Raw genomic sequence first — 20452 nt, 5'->3', positions numbered from 1 at the left:
GATTTAAATAATAATCTCATCAGCACTGCACAGTGTCTGAGTGACTCCTCCCCTTTGCACCTCAGGGGGTGGGTTGCTCTGTTTGAAGACTTGGCTGCAAGCCGGATTTCTCCATTGTACAGCTCTGGGTACAAATCCTGTGCAACTTCACCTACAGTTGTAATTAAACCTGCTGGAAGCACTTGGCAAACAGCAGAGCCTTCATTACCGCTGATGTCGTCTTGATTTTTCAGGAATAATTTTCCAGTCGGTGTGGCACAAAAAGAAATTGGAAATACAGATGTGGAAGTAATTCTCTCCCAATATTGAAATGGACCGGAATCTTGATCCTAAAGAGAAGCCTGAAGGCACTCAAGATCCCATGTAAATAAAGCGAGGAATCAATTTCTTGAGTTCAACAAAGGTAACAGTCTGGGAAAGTTAAAGCTGCCTCCTTGCCCACACTGACTGACTGCATTTGGTATTTGGAGTGTGAAGGCTTCAACCCATTGATCCTGCATTAACAGCAATTCAGTCAACTTAGCTGTGAGCGCGAAATGTTTTAATTGAAAAGCTTCCCATATATCAAGAGACTGTTTACAGTAGAGAATATTCCACTTAGGTAAAACTGTGCTTATTGCCAGCACATCCATGAGGAAGTGCGATTAGTCCTTTGTGCACGGCCGTAGAGTTTGCCATTCTTCATCACTGCGGAGTGACAGAATGACAGCTGCCTGTTACAGAGATGGCGCTGCCTATGTACACATGCACTATCGTTTTTCCACAAACCTGAAGATTTCACTGGTCCTGCTACAAAGCACAGTCTGTAGCGTTGGATCTAAACTCAGCCCATTCCATAACAAAGACCAAGGGTTGGCCAGTTTGCAATGCAGAATGGCGCCAACAATGTGGGTTCAATTCCTGCACCAGCTGAGGCTACCATGAAGGACTCTTCTTCTCAGTCTCTCCCCTTGCCCGAGACATGGTGACTCTCAGGCTAAACCACCACCACTGGTCATTCCTCTTGACTGAGAGAGCAGCCCTGTGCTCTGGTATGAATATGGTGACTTTATAACAAGGAACTGCCTCAGTAACATCATTATTCCTTTTACACATGCAGATTATAAAACGCCTCACTGCAGTGGTTTTGGGGAATCTCAAGGGTAACTAGGGATGGGCGATAAATTGCTGACCAGCCAGCAACACCACATCCTATAAGTAAATTAGAAATATCTGTGCTTGCTAATGTTACCATCTCACCTTGAATATACTGGACAGCGGTAGTGGGCTCATCCCTGTTCTGAGAGACCCGCTGGCTGTGAAGACGAATGGGTTCAGATTTCTAGGTGTTGCAATCTTTGAATGTTTGGCTGCTGCTTTCCTGACCTTTGCTGGTTTCGACTCAGTGTTTACTTACCGTTTTTCCCACCTTCTTGTGGGGTTTGGGTTTCTTTGGTTCAGTCGCTGCTTCTGCCACCCTTTTCAGAGTCACCTCTGCGTGGCCAGAGGTTTATGGACACAATGTACCCCTGTAGCAGTTGACTGACATCATGGCGATTGCTTTGCACATCCAAGAATGTCTCCAAGTGGCCATATTTAATGGTGGCCCACGTTAGGAGCACACCTTGTTAAAATGTCAGTGATCAGTAGAGGCCAGTGGAGAGCAGGTCTGTGCTCGAATTCACAACAGCCCTCATCTGATAAGTCGAGCATGAAATAATAGCATGGTTGCAGGAGGCCATTCAGCGTATTGTGTCAGTGCCAGCTCACTGTAAATGGTAACTCAGCTGGACCTGTGTCCCTGCCTTTTTGCTGCAGCCCCGCGACATTTTTTCATTGTAAGCCTTGCTTAAACCTGCCTTTACCATACTCACAGGCAATGCGCTACAGATTCTAACAATCAATTATTTTTAAAAGAATGTTTCTCTTCATCTCACCAGCGATTCTTACCAATTGCCTTCAATTACTGTCCTCTGGTTCTCAGCCTCTGGAGTCACAGAGTTTTTCCAGCATGGATAAAGGCCCTTTGGCCCATCCTACATGTCCCAGTCATCAGGATTCTATCTATTCTAATCCCCTTTGCCAGCACTAGGTCCATAGCCTTATATGCATTGGCAATTCAAGTGCTCGTTTTCATGGAATCCCTACAATGCCAAAGCAGACCATTCAACCCCTTGAGTCCACACGAAACCTCCAAAGAGCCTCCCACTCAGACCCACCTTGCCTGCACCTATATCTGCATTTCCCTTGGCCTACCCACCTAACCACCCTTTTTGGCAGTGAGTCCCAGACACCCACTATGCACTGGATGAAAACATTTTTCTCTCAAATCCCCCCCAAACCTCCTGGTCACCTTAACCTCTGTCCCCTGGTTATTTATCCCTTGACTAGAGAGAGAAGACTCTTCGGCCACTGGGAACGGTTTCTCCTTTTCTGTTATATCCAGGGCGTTGCTGATTTTGAGAACCTCTGTCAAATCTCTTCTCAATCTTCTTCAAGAGCAACCCCAGCCTTTGCCAGACTCTCCATGGGCCTATCCCTGGGACCATTGCCTGACCATAACTGCACTTACCTCATGATGTGGTGACGGATTTTCATTGTGGTATGATTTGAGCTGGTTTCCACATATATATGGAAGCATAGAAAATAAGAGAAGGAGTAGGCCTTTTGGCCCATCAGACTTCTTCCACCATTCAATATGATATGGCTGATCATCCAACTCAGTACTGTGTTTCCAGTTTCTCCCTGTACCTTTTGATCCCCTTGGCCCTAAGAACCATATCTAACTACATCTTGGAAACATTCAATGTTTTGGCTTCAACCACTTTCTGTGGTCGTGAATTCCACAGGCTCACCACTGTCCAATGAAGACATTTCTCCTCATTTCAATCCAAAATGACCTACCACGCATCCTTAGACTGTGACCTCTAGTTCTGGACTCCCTGGACTACATTTGCAAATAAAATCCCGAGTAGAATGAGACCATTGTCATCTGTACAATTGGGCTGTTATAAAGTCATAGAGATGTACTTCATGGAAACAGACCCTTTGCTTCAAGTCGCCCACGCCATCCAGACATCCAGAGTTAATCCAGTCGCATTTGGCCCATGTCCCTCCAAACTCTCCCCATTCAAGGACAATGGATATACAAAAAACAGGGTCAGAAAATGCCTATTACATGAACAACACCAGGAAGATACTACACGACCTAACACACTCATTAGGCTACCCTGCATCAGGAACACATCGGAATTAATCACAAGATTCCTCCGACCACTGGGCATCAGACTGGCACTCAAACCCATGTCAACCTGAGGGCAACTGCTCACCTGAACCAATGACCCACTACCCACTATGGACAAGACCAATGTCATATACAGGAACTCAAAGACTGTGACAAACACTACATCGGACAAACAGGAAGGAAATTAACAGCAAGAGTACATGAACACCAATTGGCTACAAAAAGGCATGACCAATACTCACTCATCTCTATCCACATGGATTAGGAGAACCACCAATTCAGTTGGGACAACACCAAGATCCTGGGACAAGCAAAGCAGAGACAAGCACGGAAATCCCTAGATGCCTGGTATTCCATGAGGAACGCCATCAACAAACACATAGAGCTCGACCCCATATGCACTGCATTGTGAAGGAAAACTGGAAGTGAGGTAATCCAGCTCAATGGACTCCAGAGTTTAGAATTCAGGCGGGAAAACACAACAGCGCTTCATTGGAGGCTGCACTGATGATGTTACCCAGCAGGGTAATGAAACGTCTACGGAACAACCAACCAGCTCAGCGAGCCAACCAACCACAACATCCACAACACGAGCTACAAATCTACTCCAAAACTTTCCCATTCATATACCCACCCAAATGCCTTTTAAATGTTGTAATTGTACCAGCCTCCACCACATCCTCTGGCAGCTCATTCCATACACGCACCACCCTCTGCATGAAAACGTTGTCCCTTAGATCTCTTTTAAATCTTTCCCCTTTCACCTTAAACCTATGCCGTCTGGTTTTGGACTCCCATACCTTGGGGAGAAGATCATGACTATTCACCCTTTACACGTCCCTCATGATTTTATAAATCTCTATAAGGTCACCCTTCAGTCTCAGTGCTCAGCCTCTCCCTGTAGTTGAAACCCTCCAACCCTGGCAAATGCATTCTCAAACCTTTTCAGCCAACTTTCCTGTGCTATAATAGTATAATTTGAAAAAAAAAATGGAATTCCGAAATTGAAAGAGAAAATGCGGAGCGCCTCTGCAGTAGCTCAACAGCAAGTAACTGAGCAACTGAGCCATTGAGAGGGCACAACAACTTTTACATTTATGTGGCACCTTTGATGTCATTAAACACCCCACAGTACTTGACACGAACAAGCAAAATGTAACAGTGTAGATAAACAGAAGTTGGATCAGTTGATGAGAAAGTTTTGGTGTGAGGTTGGGCCTTAAGAAGTGCTTTAAATGGGGAGCTGGTGGACAGAAAGTTGGCTGGTTTTAAGAGGAGATTTTCAGAGTGCAGAGTTGAGAGTTCAAGGCATTGCTGCCGACAGTAGGCAAAGAAAATTGGGAGTGCCTGGGGCCTGAATTGAGGTGCTCAAAGACCTCAGAGGGTTATGAAGTGAGAGAAGATCACAGAGTTTGTGTGGGGTGAGTAGGAAGGTTTTGAATGTGTTTGACAATTTTAATTAATGCACATTTGTCATGATACAGTTGAAAATGTCATTGGACGGAATTCAGCCCAAAACATTTATAAAACCGTTGAAATAAAAGCTTGATAAGTTCTGATCCAAAGTGTGAATTAGTCACAGCAATGTCATGAAGAACTACTGGGCAACTATTCCATGACTGTTCCAGCTCTCCTCCATCTGGTCAAAATAGAGAGCGAGAAACGCGTCTGATTGATGGAAGTGGAACAGTATGGCTAACCGACAGCTAAATCTCTACAAAGTGCAAAGGTGGGACAAAAATCTAAATCATGCACAAATCAGTCTAGTGTGGAAAGGAGAGGTGGTACCAGGCTGCTGACTGAGCCGACGTTTAGGGCTAAGGGTCACTGACCTTTATGGTTGCAAAGATTAAGTTAAGGATAGATAGGGGAGCAATGGAGCAGATGTGTCCTGTTTACATGCCTGTTGGATAGATGATCTCAGAATGATGAGGGTTTTGGGCAGGGGCACATCGTCGGACATTCTTGAAGATCTGGAGAAAAGGTATATGAGAAGGATCATTGGTAATGACAATCTGGGAACAACCACAATGGAAGAAAGACACTGAGCTCAGAACACAGAGAAAGTTTTAAGCCATCAGTATGAGTCTAACCAGTCCCCATCTCATGGGTAATATCTATTTCCAAGCCATGAGTCTTGCGATTTAGTGTAATATGTGACAAACTAGAATAGTGAGTTAAATATGCAGTCATTAAAAATTACGTCAACGCCTGTACATTGTAAGTGGCTTGAGTACTAAGAATGACTGAGTTGTGCTCAAACAAACACAGAAATTGCTGGAGAAGCTCAGCAGGTTTGGCAGCATCTGTGTAGAGAAAGCAGAGTTAACGTTTTAGATCCAGCGATTCTTCTTCAGAACACCTGGGTTCTGAAGAAGGGTCACTGAACCCAAAACATTAACTGAGTTTTCTCTTCACAGATGCTGCCAGACCTGCTGAGTTTCTCCAGCAATTTCTGTGCTTGTTTCTGATCTCCAGCTTCGGCAGTTCTTGGTTTGATTTAAGTTTGTGCTTGACCTTAGTTTGAGTGTCTGTTTGTCTGCCACGTCAGTTGATACCTTTATAGATGCAACAGAGTCAATAGAAGAGTGAGAAAACCAGATATTTCTGGTCATTGGCAAAAGAAGCAATGGCAACATGAGGAAAATCTATACTGTGGAGAGAACAGTTAGGATCTGGAGTGCTGTACCCAAGAGTGTGGCTGGGACAGAAATTTTCGAAAGGAAATTGGATCATTATTGGAAAAGGGATAATTTTCAGGCCTACGGGGATGGGGAGTGCGGGGTGCAAAATGGCAGAGTGTGAGTGGCACAAGGTGAATTATTCTGTCAGAGGGTCAGCACAGACACCACTGGATAAATGGCCTCCTGTTGTGCTGTAAACATTCATTGCTTCTGTTGCACATTTACCTCGGTGATGTAGCTTTGCAGAATGTTTAATGGATGCAGGAGAGTGGAGAGAACGGGCAGGGTACTGGGCAGGATTGGTGGGTTTGCAAATGTGTGGGCTGCCTAAACAATCCTGCAAGATGGAAACTCGCAAATCTTTCTTAAACAAGTCTGGGGTGTGATTTATACAACAGCATGAACTAAAACTCACTCCGACTATTGGCTGTGGCGTGAACGAACGAAAATGAGCAATTTGCATTTACAGAATGCTGTTAATGATTACCAGTCACTCCAAAGGGGTCTACAGCCAATGAGGCTCTTTTAAAGTGCTTTCACTGTTCTAAGGGAGGAAACATGACTGTTGATTTGTGCACAGCAAGCTCTCACAAAGGGCAGCGTGGCATTGACGTCTCAATATCAGTGTCAGCCAATGTCCCCAGCATCGAGGCGCTGGTCTTGGTTAGCCAGTAACACTGGGTAGGCCACACCACCCTCATGCTTGACCCAGAACTCCAAAAGCAAGCTCTCCACTCCAAGCATCATTATGGCAAACAGTTGATTACTTAACTTTTTTTTTCTAACACTCTGCTGTTTCCATTTTGTCTTAGCCTCTGCTCATCAAACCTGAACGGATTGATGTGATATGTATCTGAAGAATTACAGACAGTGCCCGTACCCAGCGGCGCTATCAGTAAGTACCTACTATGTTGACTGTTCCCTGCCAGATTCAGCAATCTGAAAAACTAGGCAAGTTGCCAGGCATGTAATAAACTCTTGTGAAGGGACATGATCTGCCTCATAATAGGCCTTTCACAGCCTGTTACCAAGGCGTATAGAATTCTGTGATCTTTGTAGCCTGGTGCCTGGGCTGGTGAAATTAGAAACCAAATATTGTGGGCTTTGACATTGATGTGACATGCTCTGTGACAGAAAAGCTCCTGGGCGGACAACATTGGCAGGAATTAAGCTGCAGTTTAAGGGGAATCAACTTGGCTGTTTCTGTCTGGGAGGCTGGGACTGTACAAGCTTTCAAATTACACACTCCGGGCTGCACTGCATAACAAAGTGTGTAGTGCTCCAGCCAACACATTGTGTATTTCATCCCTGAGCGTTACAGATGTGCTACAATACATGCATATTAGATAAAGTGGTGCTGAACATTTTGAAATATGCTTTTGTACGTTGGTAGCCTATTACAATTTTATACTCAATATACTGGTCGCCTTCAGTCCTCCCAGTGTATGTGAATGTGGATGCTGAGAGATGTCAGGCAATTTTTCATCCAGTGATGAAGGCAAATGTTCCATGAATTCCCTGAAATATAGACACAAAGTGGGGTCTCACCATAAAATGTGGCCTCACAAAATGGAGTCACTAGTTGAACTGAATGCTGGGAAAGGACTTCAAAGAAAAGACCTCAGGATATCCCAAAGTACTTTGCTGACAGTCACATGCTTCTGAATAAGAACATCAGAATCAGGAGCAGGAGTAGGCCGTTCAGCCCCTTTGAGCCTGCTGCACCATTCAATAAGTGCAATCAGATCAGTCATGAAATCAACATTCGCCCTCTACCCCAACAACCCTTCGTTCCCTCACTTTACACGAATCTGTTTCCCTCCACTTTAAACTCTGCCAATAATACCATGTTTTCATAATCTGAAATGCTCATCATCCTGAGTTATCAGTAGCTCAGTTGGTAGCACTCTCACATGAGTTGTGAGGTTCAGGATATGTATCTGAGACTAAGACATGAGCTTGAGAATCAAGGTAAGTACTCTAGTGCGGTATTGAAACTCTGCTTCCACCACCATTTCAGTCCAAAGACTCACCACCCTCTGAGAAAATAAAAACATCTTAAGTGGGCAAGCCCCGACTGGTCAAACTTCATTTCCATTTCACAAAACCCCACGTTGACTGACCTTAAACTTAGCCAGGAGCTTTGCTATAACCTGATTAATAACTTATAACATATTCTGTATTAAGAAAGTTCAACCAACTGTCCAAAAGTTTTGTGTTTTCTGCCTCACTCCCTTTTTGAATGAAGGAGTTACATTTGCTATCTTCCAATCTCATCCAATCCAGGAATGTAGTCACCAGGAAATGTGGCAGCCAATTAGTGCACAGCAAGCTCCCACAAGCAACAATGCAATCACCAGAAGTTTGCTCTTGAGTTTTGATGGCAGAGGAATAATTATTGACCAAGACACAAGAGACAGCTCAGAGATAGTAGGAACGGCCAATGCTGGAGTCTGAGATAACAAGGTGTAGAGTTGGATGAACACGGCAGGCCAGGCAGCATCAGAGAAGCAGGAAAGCTGACGTTTTGGGCCTGGACCCTTCGGAACTCACCTGCTTTTTATAAACTCTTTTATAGGATGTGGGTGTCACTGGCTAAGCCTGCATTTGTTGCCTTCCCCTCGTTGCCCTTTAGAGGGTGGTATTGAACTGCTGCGTTGGACTGCTAGTCACCATGATGCAAGTAGATCCGCAATGCTGTTAGTGAGGGAGTTCCAGGATTTTGATCCAGTGACAGTGAAGGGATGATGATATACTTCCAAATCAGGTTGGTGAGTAGCTTGGAGGAAAGGGTGGTATTCCCCTGTTTCTGTTACCCTTGTTTTCCTCGCTGGTAGAGGTGACAGGTTTGTAAAGTGCAGTAGGAAGGCTGATAAGTTACTGCAGTGCATCTTGCTGATTGTACACAATGCTGTTACTAAGTGTCGGAGATAGAGGGAGTGAATGTTGACGATGGCTGTTATTGAACAGCCCACAATGAATAAGTATTACTACGATAGAAGATGTGTTTTCCTCAAAATATTGAAACAAATTTATCCAGGGTGGCACAGGGATTAGCACTGCAGCCTCATAATGCCAGGGACCCAGGGTTCAATTCCACCTTGGGGCGACTGCCTGGTGGGAATTTGCACAGCCTTCCCATGTCTGCGTGGGATTCCTGAGTGCTCCAGTTTCCACCCACCATCCAAAGATGTGCAGGTTAAGTAGATCGGCCATGGGAAATGCAGGGTTACAGGGATAGGGTAGGGAGGGATGAATCTGGTTGGGATGCTGTTCGGAAGGTCAGTCTGGACTCGATGGGCCAAATCGCCTGCTTCCATAATTATTTTCTTATTCATTGATGAATATGCTTTAAAGTTAAGATTCTATTTTTGATGCTGTGAAGTGAGTGAATTTTTAATGGTGCCCAATATTAGTAATAATTAGAAATGCTGTCAGATGAATAATTCTCCCAAATTGCATATCCAGGTCGACCTTGTGCAAATGAGATGAGAGGTTAGAGAAGTTCCTGAGATTTATAACTGAAACCTGTGAGCCACATCAGCAGTTGCTGTTTTGTTTGTAATTCACTCATGGGACATGGGCATCGTTGGCTGGGCCATCATTTCTTGCCCTTCCCTGATGTTCCTGAGAAAGTGGAAGTGACCTGCCTTCCTGAGCCATTGTGATTAAGTGCTTTAGGTAAACACACAAACAGTTGCTGTTCCTAATGCGTAGCTCATTGCCAGATGATAACAAAGTGTGGAGCTGGATGAACACAGCAGGCCAAGCAGCATCTTAGGAGCACAAAAGCTGATGTTTTGGGCCTAGACCCTTCATCAGAAAACCAGGTGATCTGTCCAGTTTAATCTCATGTTTACAGACTATGTAGCAATGTCACAACTGAGTGGCTTGCTGGGCCATTAGTAGGGCAGTTTAGAGTCAACCACGTCACTGTGGGCCTAGAGTCACATGTTGACCAGACCAAGTAAGGATGGCAGATTTCCTTCCCTGAAGAACTTGAGTGAACCAGATGGGTTTTTCCCCTATAATCGACATGGTCATCATTACATTTTTAATTCCATATAGTTATCTTTTAATTCCAGATAGTTATTGAGTTCAAATTCCAGCATTTGTCATGGTAGGTTTTGAGGCCAGGTCCCCCGGACATTACCTGTATCTCTGGATTTGTAGTCCAGCGGCAGTGCTGTTGTCTGTGAGAGGGCCATAAATGTGACAGAAGTGACCAGCTTAGACCAGAGAGAGCAGGAGGAAACAGACAAATTTATCCAGGGTGGCCCAGGGGTTAGCACTGCAGCCTCATAATACCAGGGACCCAGGGTTCAATTCCACCTTGGGTGAGGTGGGAATTTGCACAACCTTCCCATATCTGTGTTGGCTTCATGAAACAGTAGGAAGTGCCAACTGAGCTCAAGATAATTCAGCATGCTGGGAAAGCAGGAATGGCACAGTGTGAACCAAAGTGATTGGTCTTTTGTGACCAACACATTTGGACATATGAAGAGAATAGAAGAGCCTGAGGAGAAATCTTAGCTTGCATGATTGCTGGCTGGAGCGCTAGCATCGACTCATTGAAGAAGCCGAAAGGGGTAGAGACAGTTGGCTGTCATTCTGTTCTGTAACCTAGCATACGACATGTGAACTGTTTTGGACTATTGAGTTATTACTTTAGCCAGATAATGATCCTTTGCTCTGTGCTATGAAAAGGTTTGCTGTGAACAATTGGTATCACAGTTGAATTCTTTGAAATGATGTTCCTTCTGTATATCTCAGTTTTGCATCCTTCAATCACCTTACAAATAAAATTGTGTGGATCTCAACCTTGAACGTGCTAATTCCTCTAGCAGCATGGCATTTTGGGAAGAGTATGCAACAGTTTTGTTACTGTATGTGTGAAAACAATGCTTCATAATCTTCTAATCCCCCATCAGCAAAGTCTCAGGGCTCCCTGCTTCTTCCTGGAATAAAGGCCTGAACCATCCCCATCCACCACCCTCCTGCACCTGGCTGAGCTCATCCTCACCCTCACCAACTTGTTTTTTAACTCCTGTCTCTTGCTTCAGATCTAAGGAGTGGCTGTGGGTAGCAGCATTGGCCCCCGTTATGCCTGACTTTTTGTCGGGTGTGTGGAACATTCCTTGCTCCAATCCTACTCCAGCTCCCATCCACAGCTCTTTCTCCAGTACATTGATGATATCATCGGTGCTGCTTCCCTCTGTCATCCCTGATTGGAAAAGTTTGCCTATTTCACTTCCGATTTCCACCCCACTGTTACATTCATCTGGCCCATCTCTGACTCCTGCCTTCTCTTCCTCGACATCCCTGTTTCCATTTCTGGGGATAGGCTGGCCACTAATATCCACTATAAACCTACTGACTCTCACACCTGTAAAAATGTATATTCTGTTCTCCCTGTCCCTCTGTTTTCATGGCATTTGTTCTGAAAATGCCCATTTTGACAAGGGAGCCTCCGAAATTCTGGTTGCAGCAGCAGCGCCAGTGGGAGCTTGGAGCAGGAGCCTGTCGGGAAGCCGGTGAGTCACTGTTTTTGAATCTATAAAAAGCTTAACTCGTGAATAGGTGGAGGGACGCTGAGCAGGAGCCGACACGGGACTGGTGAGTGAGTGAGGTAATATATTTGTGTGGTTGTGTTACCTGAAACACTACCCGGGTAGTGTCTCCCACCCATCCTCCTCCTCTAACCAATAAAAAAAGGTTCTCTGCGCCAGATTGGTAAGGTAACTAGTTTATTTTTTATTCTTTATTTTTCAATAGTCTCTTTGGGAATTTAGAATAATGGGAATGGAGGTCAGGGCAGTTGAATGTTCCTCCTGCAGAATGCAGGAGGTAAGGGTCACCACTCGTGTCCCTGCTGACCACATCTGCGGGAAGTGCACCCAACTCCAGCTCCATGAAAACCGCATTAGGGAATGGGAGCTGGACCTGGATGAACTTCGAATCATTCGGGAGGCAGAGGGGGTTATTGAGAGGAGTTACAGGGAGGTAGTCACTCCTCACAGGAAAAAGGCAGATGGGTTACGGTCAGGGGACAGAAAGGGAACCGGCAGGCAGTGCAGGGATCCCCTGTGGCCATTCCCCTCAACAATAAGTATACCGTTTTGGATATTGTTGGGGGGGACGACTTACCAGGGGAAAGCAGTGGGGCACGGGTCTCTGGCACAGAGTCTGTCCCTGCTGCTCAGAAGGGAAGGGGGAAGAGGAGCAGAGCATTAGTCATTCGGGACTCCATAGTTAGGGGGACAGATAGGAGGTGCTGTGGGGACGAGAGAGACTCACGGTTGGTGTGTTGCCTCCCAGATGCCAGGGTGCGTGATGTCTCTGATCATGTTTTTGGGATCCTTAAGGGGAGGGAGAGCAGCCCCAAGTCGTGGTCCACATTGGCACCAATGACATAGGTAGGAAGAGAGACGGGGATTTAAGGCAGAAATTCAGGGAGCTAGGATGGAAGCTGAGAGCTAGGACGAACAGAGTTGTTGTCTCTGGTTTGTTGCCTGTGTCACGTGCTAGTGAGGCGAGGAATAGGGAGAGAGAGGAGTTGAACACGTGGCTACAGGGATGGTGCAGGAGGGAGGGCTTTGGATTCTTGGATAATTAGTGCTCTTTCTGGGGTAGGTGGGACCTCTACAAGCAAGATGGTCTTCACCTGAACCAGAGGGGTACCGATATCCTGGGGGGGAAATTTGCTAAGGCTATTTGGGTGGGTTTAAACTAATTCAGCAGGGGAATGGGCGCCAAAATTGTAGTTCGACTGTAGAAAATATTGAGAGTAGGGTGGTCCGAAATAAAGTTTCAGGGAAGCAAGATGGCACCGGCAAGCAAGAAGTTGGTTTGAAGTGTGTCTACTTCAATGCCAGGAGCGTCCGGAATAAGGTGGGTGAACTTGCAGCATAGATTGGTACCTGGGACTTCGATGTTGTGGCCATTTCGGAGACATGGATAGAGCAGGGACAGGAATGTTTGTTGCAGGTTCCGGGATTTAGATGTTTCACTAAGAACAGAGAAGATGGTAAAAGGGGCGGAGGTGTGGCATTGTTAGTCAAGGACAGTATTACAGTTGCAGAAAGGATGTTTGGGGACTCATCAACTGAGGTAGTATGGGCTGAGGTTAAAAACAGGAAAGGAGAGGTCACCCTGTTGGGAGTTTTCTATAGGCCTGCGAATAGTTCCAGAGATGTAGAGGAAAGGATAGCAAAGATGATTGCGATAGGAGTGAGAGAGACAGCGTAGTTGTCAGGGGGGACTTCAACTTTCCAAATATTGACTGGGAACACTATAGTTCAAGTACTATAGATGGGTCAGTTTTTGTCCAGTGTGTGCAGGAGGGCTTCCTGACACAGTATGTAGATAGGCCAACAAGGGGCGAAGCCACATTAGATTAGGTACTGGGTAATGAGCCTGGCCAGGTGTTAGATTTGGAAGTAGGTGAGCACTTTGGTGATAGCGATCACAATTCTGTTATGTTTACTTTAGTGATGGAAAGGGATAGGTGTATACCACTGGGCAAGAGTTATAGCTGGGGGAAAGGCAATTACGATGAGATTAGGCAAGATTTGGGGAGCATAGGATGGGGAAGGAAACTGCAGGGGATGGGCATATTAGAAATGTGGAGCTTATTCAAGGAAAAGCTCCTGTGTGCCCTAGATAAGGATGTACCTGTCAGGCGGGGAGGAAGCTGTAGAGTGCGGGAGCCGTGGTTTACGAAGGAGGTGGAATCTCTGGTCAAGAGGAAGAAGAAGACTTATGTTAGGATGGGATGTGAAGGCTCAGATAGGGCACTTGAGGGCTATGAGGTAGCCAGGAAAGACCTAAAGAGAGAGCTCAGAAGAGCCAGGAGGAAACATGAGAAGTTGTTGGCAGATAGGATCAGGGTAAAACCTAAGGCTTTCTATAAGTATTTAAGGAGTAAAAGAATGACGAAAGTAAGATTAGGGCCAATCAAGGATAGTAGTGGTAAGTTGTGTATGGAGTCAGATGAGATAGGGGAAGCGCTAAATGAATATTTTTCAACAGTATTCACTCTAGAAAAAGACAATGTTGTCGAGGTGAATACTGAGATACAGGCTACTAGACTAGGTGGGATTGAGGTTCACAAGGAAGAGGTATTAGAAATCCTTCAGAGGGTGAAGATAGATAAGTCCCCTGGGCCGGATGGGATTTATCCTTGGATCCTCTGGGAAGCCAGGGAGCAGATTGCCGAGCCTTTGGCATTGATCTTTAACTCGTCATTGTCTACAGGAATAGTGCCAGATGACTGGAGGATAGCAAATGTGGTTCCCCTGTTCATGAAGGAGAGTAGCGACAACCCTGGTATTTATAGACCAGTGAGCCTTACCTCAGTTGTTGGTAAAGTGTTGGAAAAGGTTATAAAGGATAGGATTTATAATCATCCAGAAAAGAATAAATTGATTAGGGATAGTCAGCACGGTTTTGTGAAGGGAAGGTCGTGCCTCACAAACCTCATTGAGTTCTTTGAGAAGGTGACCAAACAGGTAGATGAGAGTAAACCGGTTGATGTGGTGTATATGGATTTCAGCAAGGCGTTCGATAAGGTTCCCCACAATAGGCTATTGTACAAAATGTGGAGGAATGGGAGATATAGCAGTTTGGATCGGAAATTGGCTTGCTGAAAGAAGACAGAGGGTGGTAGTTGATGGGAAATGTTCATCCTGGAGACCAGTTACTAGTGGTGTACCGCAAGGGTCGGTGTTGGGTCCACTGCTGTTTGTCATTTTTATAAATAACCTGGATGAGGGCGTAGAAGGATGGGTTAGTAAATTTGCAGACGACACTAAGGTCGGTGGAGTTGTGGATAGTGACGAAGGATGCTATAGGTTGCAGAGAGACATAGATAAGCTGCAGAGCTGGGCTGAGAGGTGGAAAATGGAGTTTAATGCAGACAAGTGTGAGGTGATGCACTTTGGTAGGAGTAACCAGAAGGCAAAGTACAGGGCTAATGGTAAGATTCTTGGTAGTGCAGATGAGCAGAGAGATCTCGGTGTCTATGTACACAGATCCTTGAAAGTTGCCACCCAGGTTGACAGGGCTGTTAAGAAGGCATACAGTGTTTTAGCTTTTATTAATAGAGGGATCGAGTTCCAGAACCAAGGGGTTATGGTGAAGCTGTACAAAACTCTGGTGCGGCTGCACTTGGAGTATTGTGTACAGTTCTGGTCACCGCATTATAAGAAGGATGTGGAAGCTTTGGAAAGGGTGCAGAGGAGATTTACTAGGATGTTGCCTGGTATGGAGGGAAGGTCTTACGACGAAAGGCTGAGGGACTTGAGGCTGTTTTCATTAGAGAGAAGAAGGTTGAGAGGTGACTTAATTGAAACATATAAAATAATCAGAGGGTTAGATAGGGTGGATAGGGAGAGCCTTTTTCCTAGGATGGTGACGGCGAGCACGAAGGGGCATAGCTTTAAATTGAGGGGTGAAATATATAGGACAGATGTCAGAGGTAGTTTCTTTACTCAGAGAGTAGTAAGGGAATGGAACGCTTTGCCTGCAACGGTAGTAGATTCGCCAACTTTAGGTACATTTAAGTCGTCATTGGATAAGCATATGGACGTACATAGAATAGTGTAGGTTAGATGGGCTTGAGATCGGTATGACAGGTCGGCACAACATTGATGGCTGAAGGGCCTGTACTGTGCTGTAATGTTCTATGTTCTATGAAATGCCCTCCTTCTCCCTTGATTGAGGATTCCCCAGCACCATAGTAAAAGGGTCCTCAGTTGGGTCTGACCCATCTCCTGCACTTCAGCCCTCACCCCCTCTCTTCCCTCCCACAACTACGATAAGGCCCACCATCTTGCTCTCACCTACCATCCCACCAGCATCAACATCAAGGGGATCATAAGCTGCCATTTCCACCATCTCCAGCGAAAAGCCGCCACCAGACACATATTCCCCTCCCCTCCCTTTTCTGCAGCAAACCAGAGACAGAGATCTTGGCCAGGGTGGTGTGTTAAAGTGGCAGGAAACTGGAGGTGCATGGCCTTTTTTATGAGCAGAATATAGATGTTCCGTGAAGCAGTCCCGCAGTCTACGTTTCACTTTCCCCAATGTGGAGGAGACCACATTGTGAGCAGTGAATACGGTAGGCTAGATTGTGAGAAATGCAGGTAAAGTGCTGCTTCACCTGGGCCCTTGGATACTGAGGAGGGAGGAAGTAAATGGGCAGGTTTTGCAGGGGAAGGTGCCGCTGGGTTGCGGGGGTGTGGGAGAGTTGGGGGGGGGCGCGGGGTGAAGGAATTGTGGACTGGGATGTCCCAGAAGGAATGTGGAAGGCGGACAAGGGAGGGGAGGGGTATATGTGTCTGCTGGTGGCATCTTACAGGAGGTGGCGGAGATGGCATCTTGATGATCTTCTGGATGTTGATGCTGGTAGGATGGTAGATGATGACAAGTGGAACCCTATCGTTGTTGTGGGAGGGACAACAGGAGGTGAGGGTGGATGTTCAGGAGGTGGGTCAGACCTGACTGAGGGCCCTGTTGACCATGGAGCTGGGGAATCTTGGCTGAGGAAGAAGGTGGACAACTCAGAGGCTCCCCTGTCGAAGTTGGCCTCATCAGAACATATGCAATGGAGGCGGAGGAACTGAGAGAATGGGATAGTCTTTACAGGAAGCAGGGTTTGAGATGTAAAGTCCTGGTAGCTGTGGGAGTCAGTGGGTTTATGGTGGATATTATGTTGGCCATTCTATCCCCAGAAATGGAAACTGATATAAACAGAAGTTGCTGCAAAAGCTCAGCTCGTCTGACACATCTGTGAAGAAAATATCAGTGCCAAAACATTAACTCTTGATCTTTTTCTTCACAGATGCTGCCAGACCTGCTGCAGCAACTGAGATAGTAGGAACTGCCGATGCTGGAGAATCTGAGATAACACGGTGTGAAGCTGGATGAACACAGCAGGCCAAGCAGCATCAGAGGAGTAGGAAAGCTGACGTTTTGGATCGGGACCCTTCAAGGTCTCGACCCGAAATGTCAACTTCCCTGTTCCTCTGATGCTGCTTGGCCTGCTGTGTTCATCCAGCTTCACACCGTGTTATCTGCTCAAGCAACTTCTGTTTTTATTCCTGATTTACAGCATCCGCAGTTCTTTAGGTTTTTAAGGAAACTAATATGTTGAGGAAAGGAAGGGAGGAGTCAGAGATAGTCTGGAGAAGATGAGGGCAGAGTGGAAATTGGAAACGAAATTGATGAACTCTTCCAATTCTGGATGAGAGACGGAGGCAGCACCGATGATATCATTGATCTATCGGAGAAAGTGTTGAGGATCGGGGCTGGAGTAGGACTGTTCCCACGAAGAGACATGCATAACTAGGACCCATTGCAGGTACCCCTGGCCACCCCTCTGACCTGAAGAAATTGAGAGTAGTTAAAAGAGAAGCTGTTGAGGGTGAGTATGAGTTCAGCCAAGTGGTTGTAATTGGGGACAGTTCAGTCCTTTGCTTCAGAAAGAGGCGGGGAGTCCTGAGACCATCCTGGTGGTGGGTGGATGTGTAAAGGGATTGCATGTCCATGGTAAAAAGGTACCTGGAACTGGCAAACTGGAAATTCTGTAGCTGGCGTAGAGTGTTAGAGGAATCACAGATGTACATGGGCAGGGGCTGGACCGGGGAGAAAAGACTGAGGCAAGGTAGGAAGAGATGAGCACTGTGGGGCAGGAGCTGGGTGGTTCTGCCCAGACAGTCCTGTTTGTGGATTTTTCAAAGGAGTTAGAAGCGAGCTGCACGGGGCTGGGGTCTATCAGCTTGGAGGCCGTAGAGGGAAGATCTCTAGGCGAATTGAGGTTAGCGACTGTAGTATATACAATGGCCTGATGTACCATGGTGAGGTCATGGTCCGGCAAAGGTAGAAGGAGGTATCTGAGAGTTGGCGCTCAGCCTCTGCAAGGCAGAGGTCAAATGCCAGACTGCAACAGCACCACCCTTATCGACTGGCTCAATGACAAAGTCATGGTTAGATCTAAATGGATGGAGTGCAGTCAGTTTGGAGGGAAATAGGTTGGATTTTGTGAGGGGGGGGTGTTCAGAGCAATTGAGGCAACCAATATCACATCAAAAATTCTGAATGAACGGATGGAGTGTAGGTAAAAGGCCAGAAGGAGGGGCCGAGGTGGAGGGAGAGTATTGGAGCTAGTTGAAAAGAGTTTGTGGGACAGGGAAAGGACTCTTGTGCAAAGAAATGGGAACGGAGGTGAAGACAATGGAAGAAGAGTCTTTGCCCGAAATTTGTTAGGGTGGGGATGCAGAGTGATAAAGCTGAGACCTTTGCTGAGTACAGAACCCTCAGCATCGGAGCGCAGAAGGTTAGGAGGAATGGTGAATATCTGTCAGGTGGAGGGTTTGGGGGAGAGGATGGAGTCAGAGGGAAAGGGCGTAGAGGAAGGTTCCAGAGGCCTACGGGTATCTCTGGGTTGTTGCATCTTGTGGGCCTTGATGCTAGAAAGGAAAAGTAAAGATTTCTGGTTAAAACGACGAATGAACTGGAGGATGAAGTGGAACTGCAGGATTGGTACAGCCCTGAGCCAATCTGATGCGATGCTGTTGGAGAGAGGTCAAGAGTGTGCATGTGAGGCCACATGGCACTGAGCGTAGGTCTCAGGATGCAGCGAGAGCAGCTGTCTGTGGAACGTTGAACGTTATGGAGATACCTGCGATTGTTGGTGGATTCAGAGCATGAGGGATTCACTCAGTCAATTGCATTCAGTGCCCACAATGTGGCCTCCTGGGGAGACAAAGAGTAGACTGGGTGACCGCTTTGCAGAAGACCTACATTCTGCCTGCAAAAATCACCCTGAACTTCCAGTTGCCTGCCACTTCAACACACCAGTGATAATGGGAACTGCAGATGCTGGAGAATCCAAGATAATAAAGTGGGAAGCTGGATGAACACAGCAGGCCAAGCAGCATCTCAGGAGCACAAAAGCTGACGTTTCGGGCCTAGACCCTTCATCAGAGAGGGGGATGGGGTGAGGGAACTGGAATAAATAGGGAGAGAGGGGGAGGCGGACCGAAGATGGAGAGAAAAGAAGATAGGTGGAGAGGAGAGTTTAGGTGGGGAGTTAGGGAGGGGATATGTCAGTCCAGGGAAGACGGACAGGTCAAGGAGGTGGGATGATGTTAGTAGGTAGGAGATGGAGGTGCGGCTTGAGGTGGGAGGAAGGGATGGGTGAGAGGAAGAACAGGTTAGAGAGGCAGAGACAGGCTGGGCTGGTTTTGTGATGCAGTGGGGGGAGGGGACGAACTGGGCTGGTTTTGGGATGTGGTGGGGGAAGGGGAGATTTTGAGCTGGTGAAGTCCACATTGATACCATTGGGCTGCAGGGTTCCCAAGCGGAATATGAGTTGCTGTTCCTGCAACTTTCGGGTGGCATCATTGTGGCACTGCAGGAGGCCCATGATGGACATGTCATCTAAAGAATGGGAGGGGGAGTGGAAATGGTTCGCGACTGGGAGGTGCAGTTGTTTATTGCGAACCGAGTGGAGGTGTTCTGCAAAGCGGTCCCCAAGTCTTCGCTTGGTTTCCCCAATGTAGAGGAAGCCACACCAGGTACAATGGATACATTATACCACATTGGCAGATGTGCAGGTGAACACCTGTCCCCACACCTCCACCCTCATCCCTATCCCAGGCCCCAAGATGACTTTCCATATTAAGCAGAGGTTCACCTGCACATCTGCCAATGTGGTATACTGTATCCATTGTACCCGGTAGGGCTACCTCTACATTGGGGAAACCAAGCGAAGACTTGGGGACCGCTTCGCAGAACACCTCCGCTCGGTTCGCAATAAACAACTGCATCTCCCAGTCGCGAACCATTTCAACTCCCCCTCCCATTCTTTAGATGACATGTCCACCATGGGCCTCCTGCAGTGCCACAATGATGCCACCCGAAGGTTGCACGAACAGCAACTCATATTCCGCTTGGGAACCCTGCAGCCCAATGGCATCAATGTGGATTTCACCAGCTTCAAAATCTCCCCTTCCCCCACCGCATCCCAAAACCAGCCCAGTTCATCCCCTCCCCCCACTGCACCACACAACCAGCTCAGCTCTTCCCCTCCCCCCACTGCATCCCAAAGCCAGCCCAGCCTGTCTCTGCCTCCCTAACCTGTTCTTCCTCTCACCCATCACTTCCTCCCACCCCAAGCCGCACCTCCATTTCCTACCTACTAACCTCATCCCACCTCCTTGACCTGTCCGTCTTCCCTGGACTGACCTATCCCCTCCCTACCCCCCCACCTATACTCTCCTCTCCACCTATCTTCTTTTCTCTCCATCTTCGGTCCACCTCCCCCTCTCTCCCTATTTATTCCAGAACCCTAACCCCATCCCCCTCTCTGATGAAGGGTCTAGGCCTGAAATGTCAGCTTTTGTGCTCCTGAGATGCTGCTTGGCCTGCTGTGTTCAGCCAGCTTCACACTTCAACACACCACCTTGTTCTTTGACCATCGTCTCCATCTCTGGGGGCGGCACGGTGGCTCAGTGTTTAGCCCTGCAACCTCACAGTGCCA

At 46.9% G+C, this 20452-nt stretch overlaps 1 protein-coding gene across 4 annotated transcripts in view; it reads left to right on the top strand.

Moving 5' to 3' along the window:
* The window catches only part of LOC125462834 (daf-12-interacting protein 1-like), a 79938-nt gene that overhangs the window by 14789 nt on the left and 44697 nt on the right, over window positions 1–20452 (top strand). For 2 of the 4 annotated variants that reach the window (XM_048553260.1, XM_048553257.1), the window contains exons 3-4: window positions 234–403; window positions 6720–6802. In XM_048553260.1, the coding sequence (XP_048409217.1) occupies window positions 6755–6802 (48 nt within the window). In that variant the 5' untranslated portion in view covers window positions 234–403; window positions 6720–6754. The remainder of the gene's footprint in view (window positions 1–233; window positions 404–6719; window positions 6803–20452) is intronic. The other 2 variants (XM_048553259.1, XM_048553258.1) reach the window with 1 other exon arrangement.

The sequence above is a fragment of the Stegostoma tigrinum genome, chromosome 21, assembly GCF_030684315.1.
Source record: "Stegostoma tigrinum isolate sSteTig4 chromosome 21, sSteTig4.hap1, whole genome shotgun sequence".
Classification (NCBI taxonomy): domain Eukaryota; kingdom Metazoa; phylum Chordata; class Chondrichthyes; order Orectolobiformes; family Stegostomatidae; genus Stegostoma; species Stegostoma tigrinum.
The sequence above is the reverse complement of the archived record's forward strand: the minus strand, read 5'-3'. Positions and strand labels throughout refer to the sequence as shown.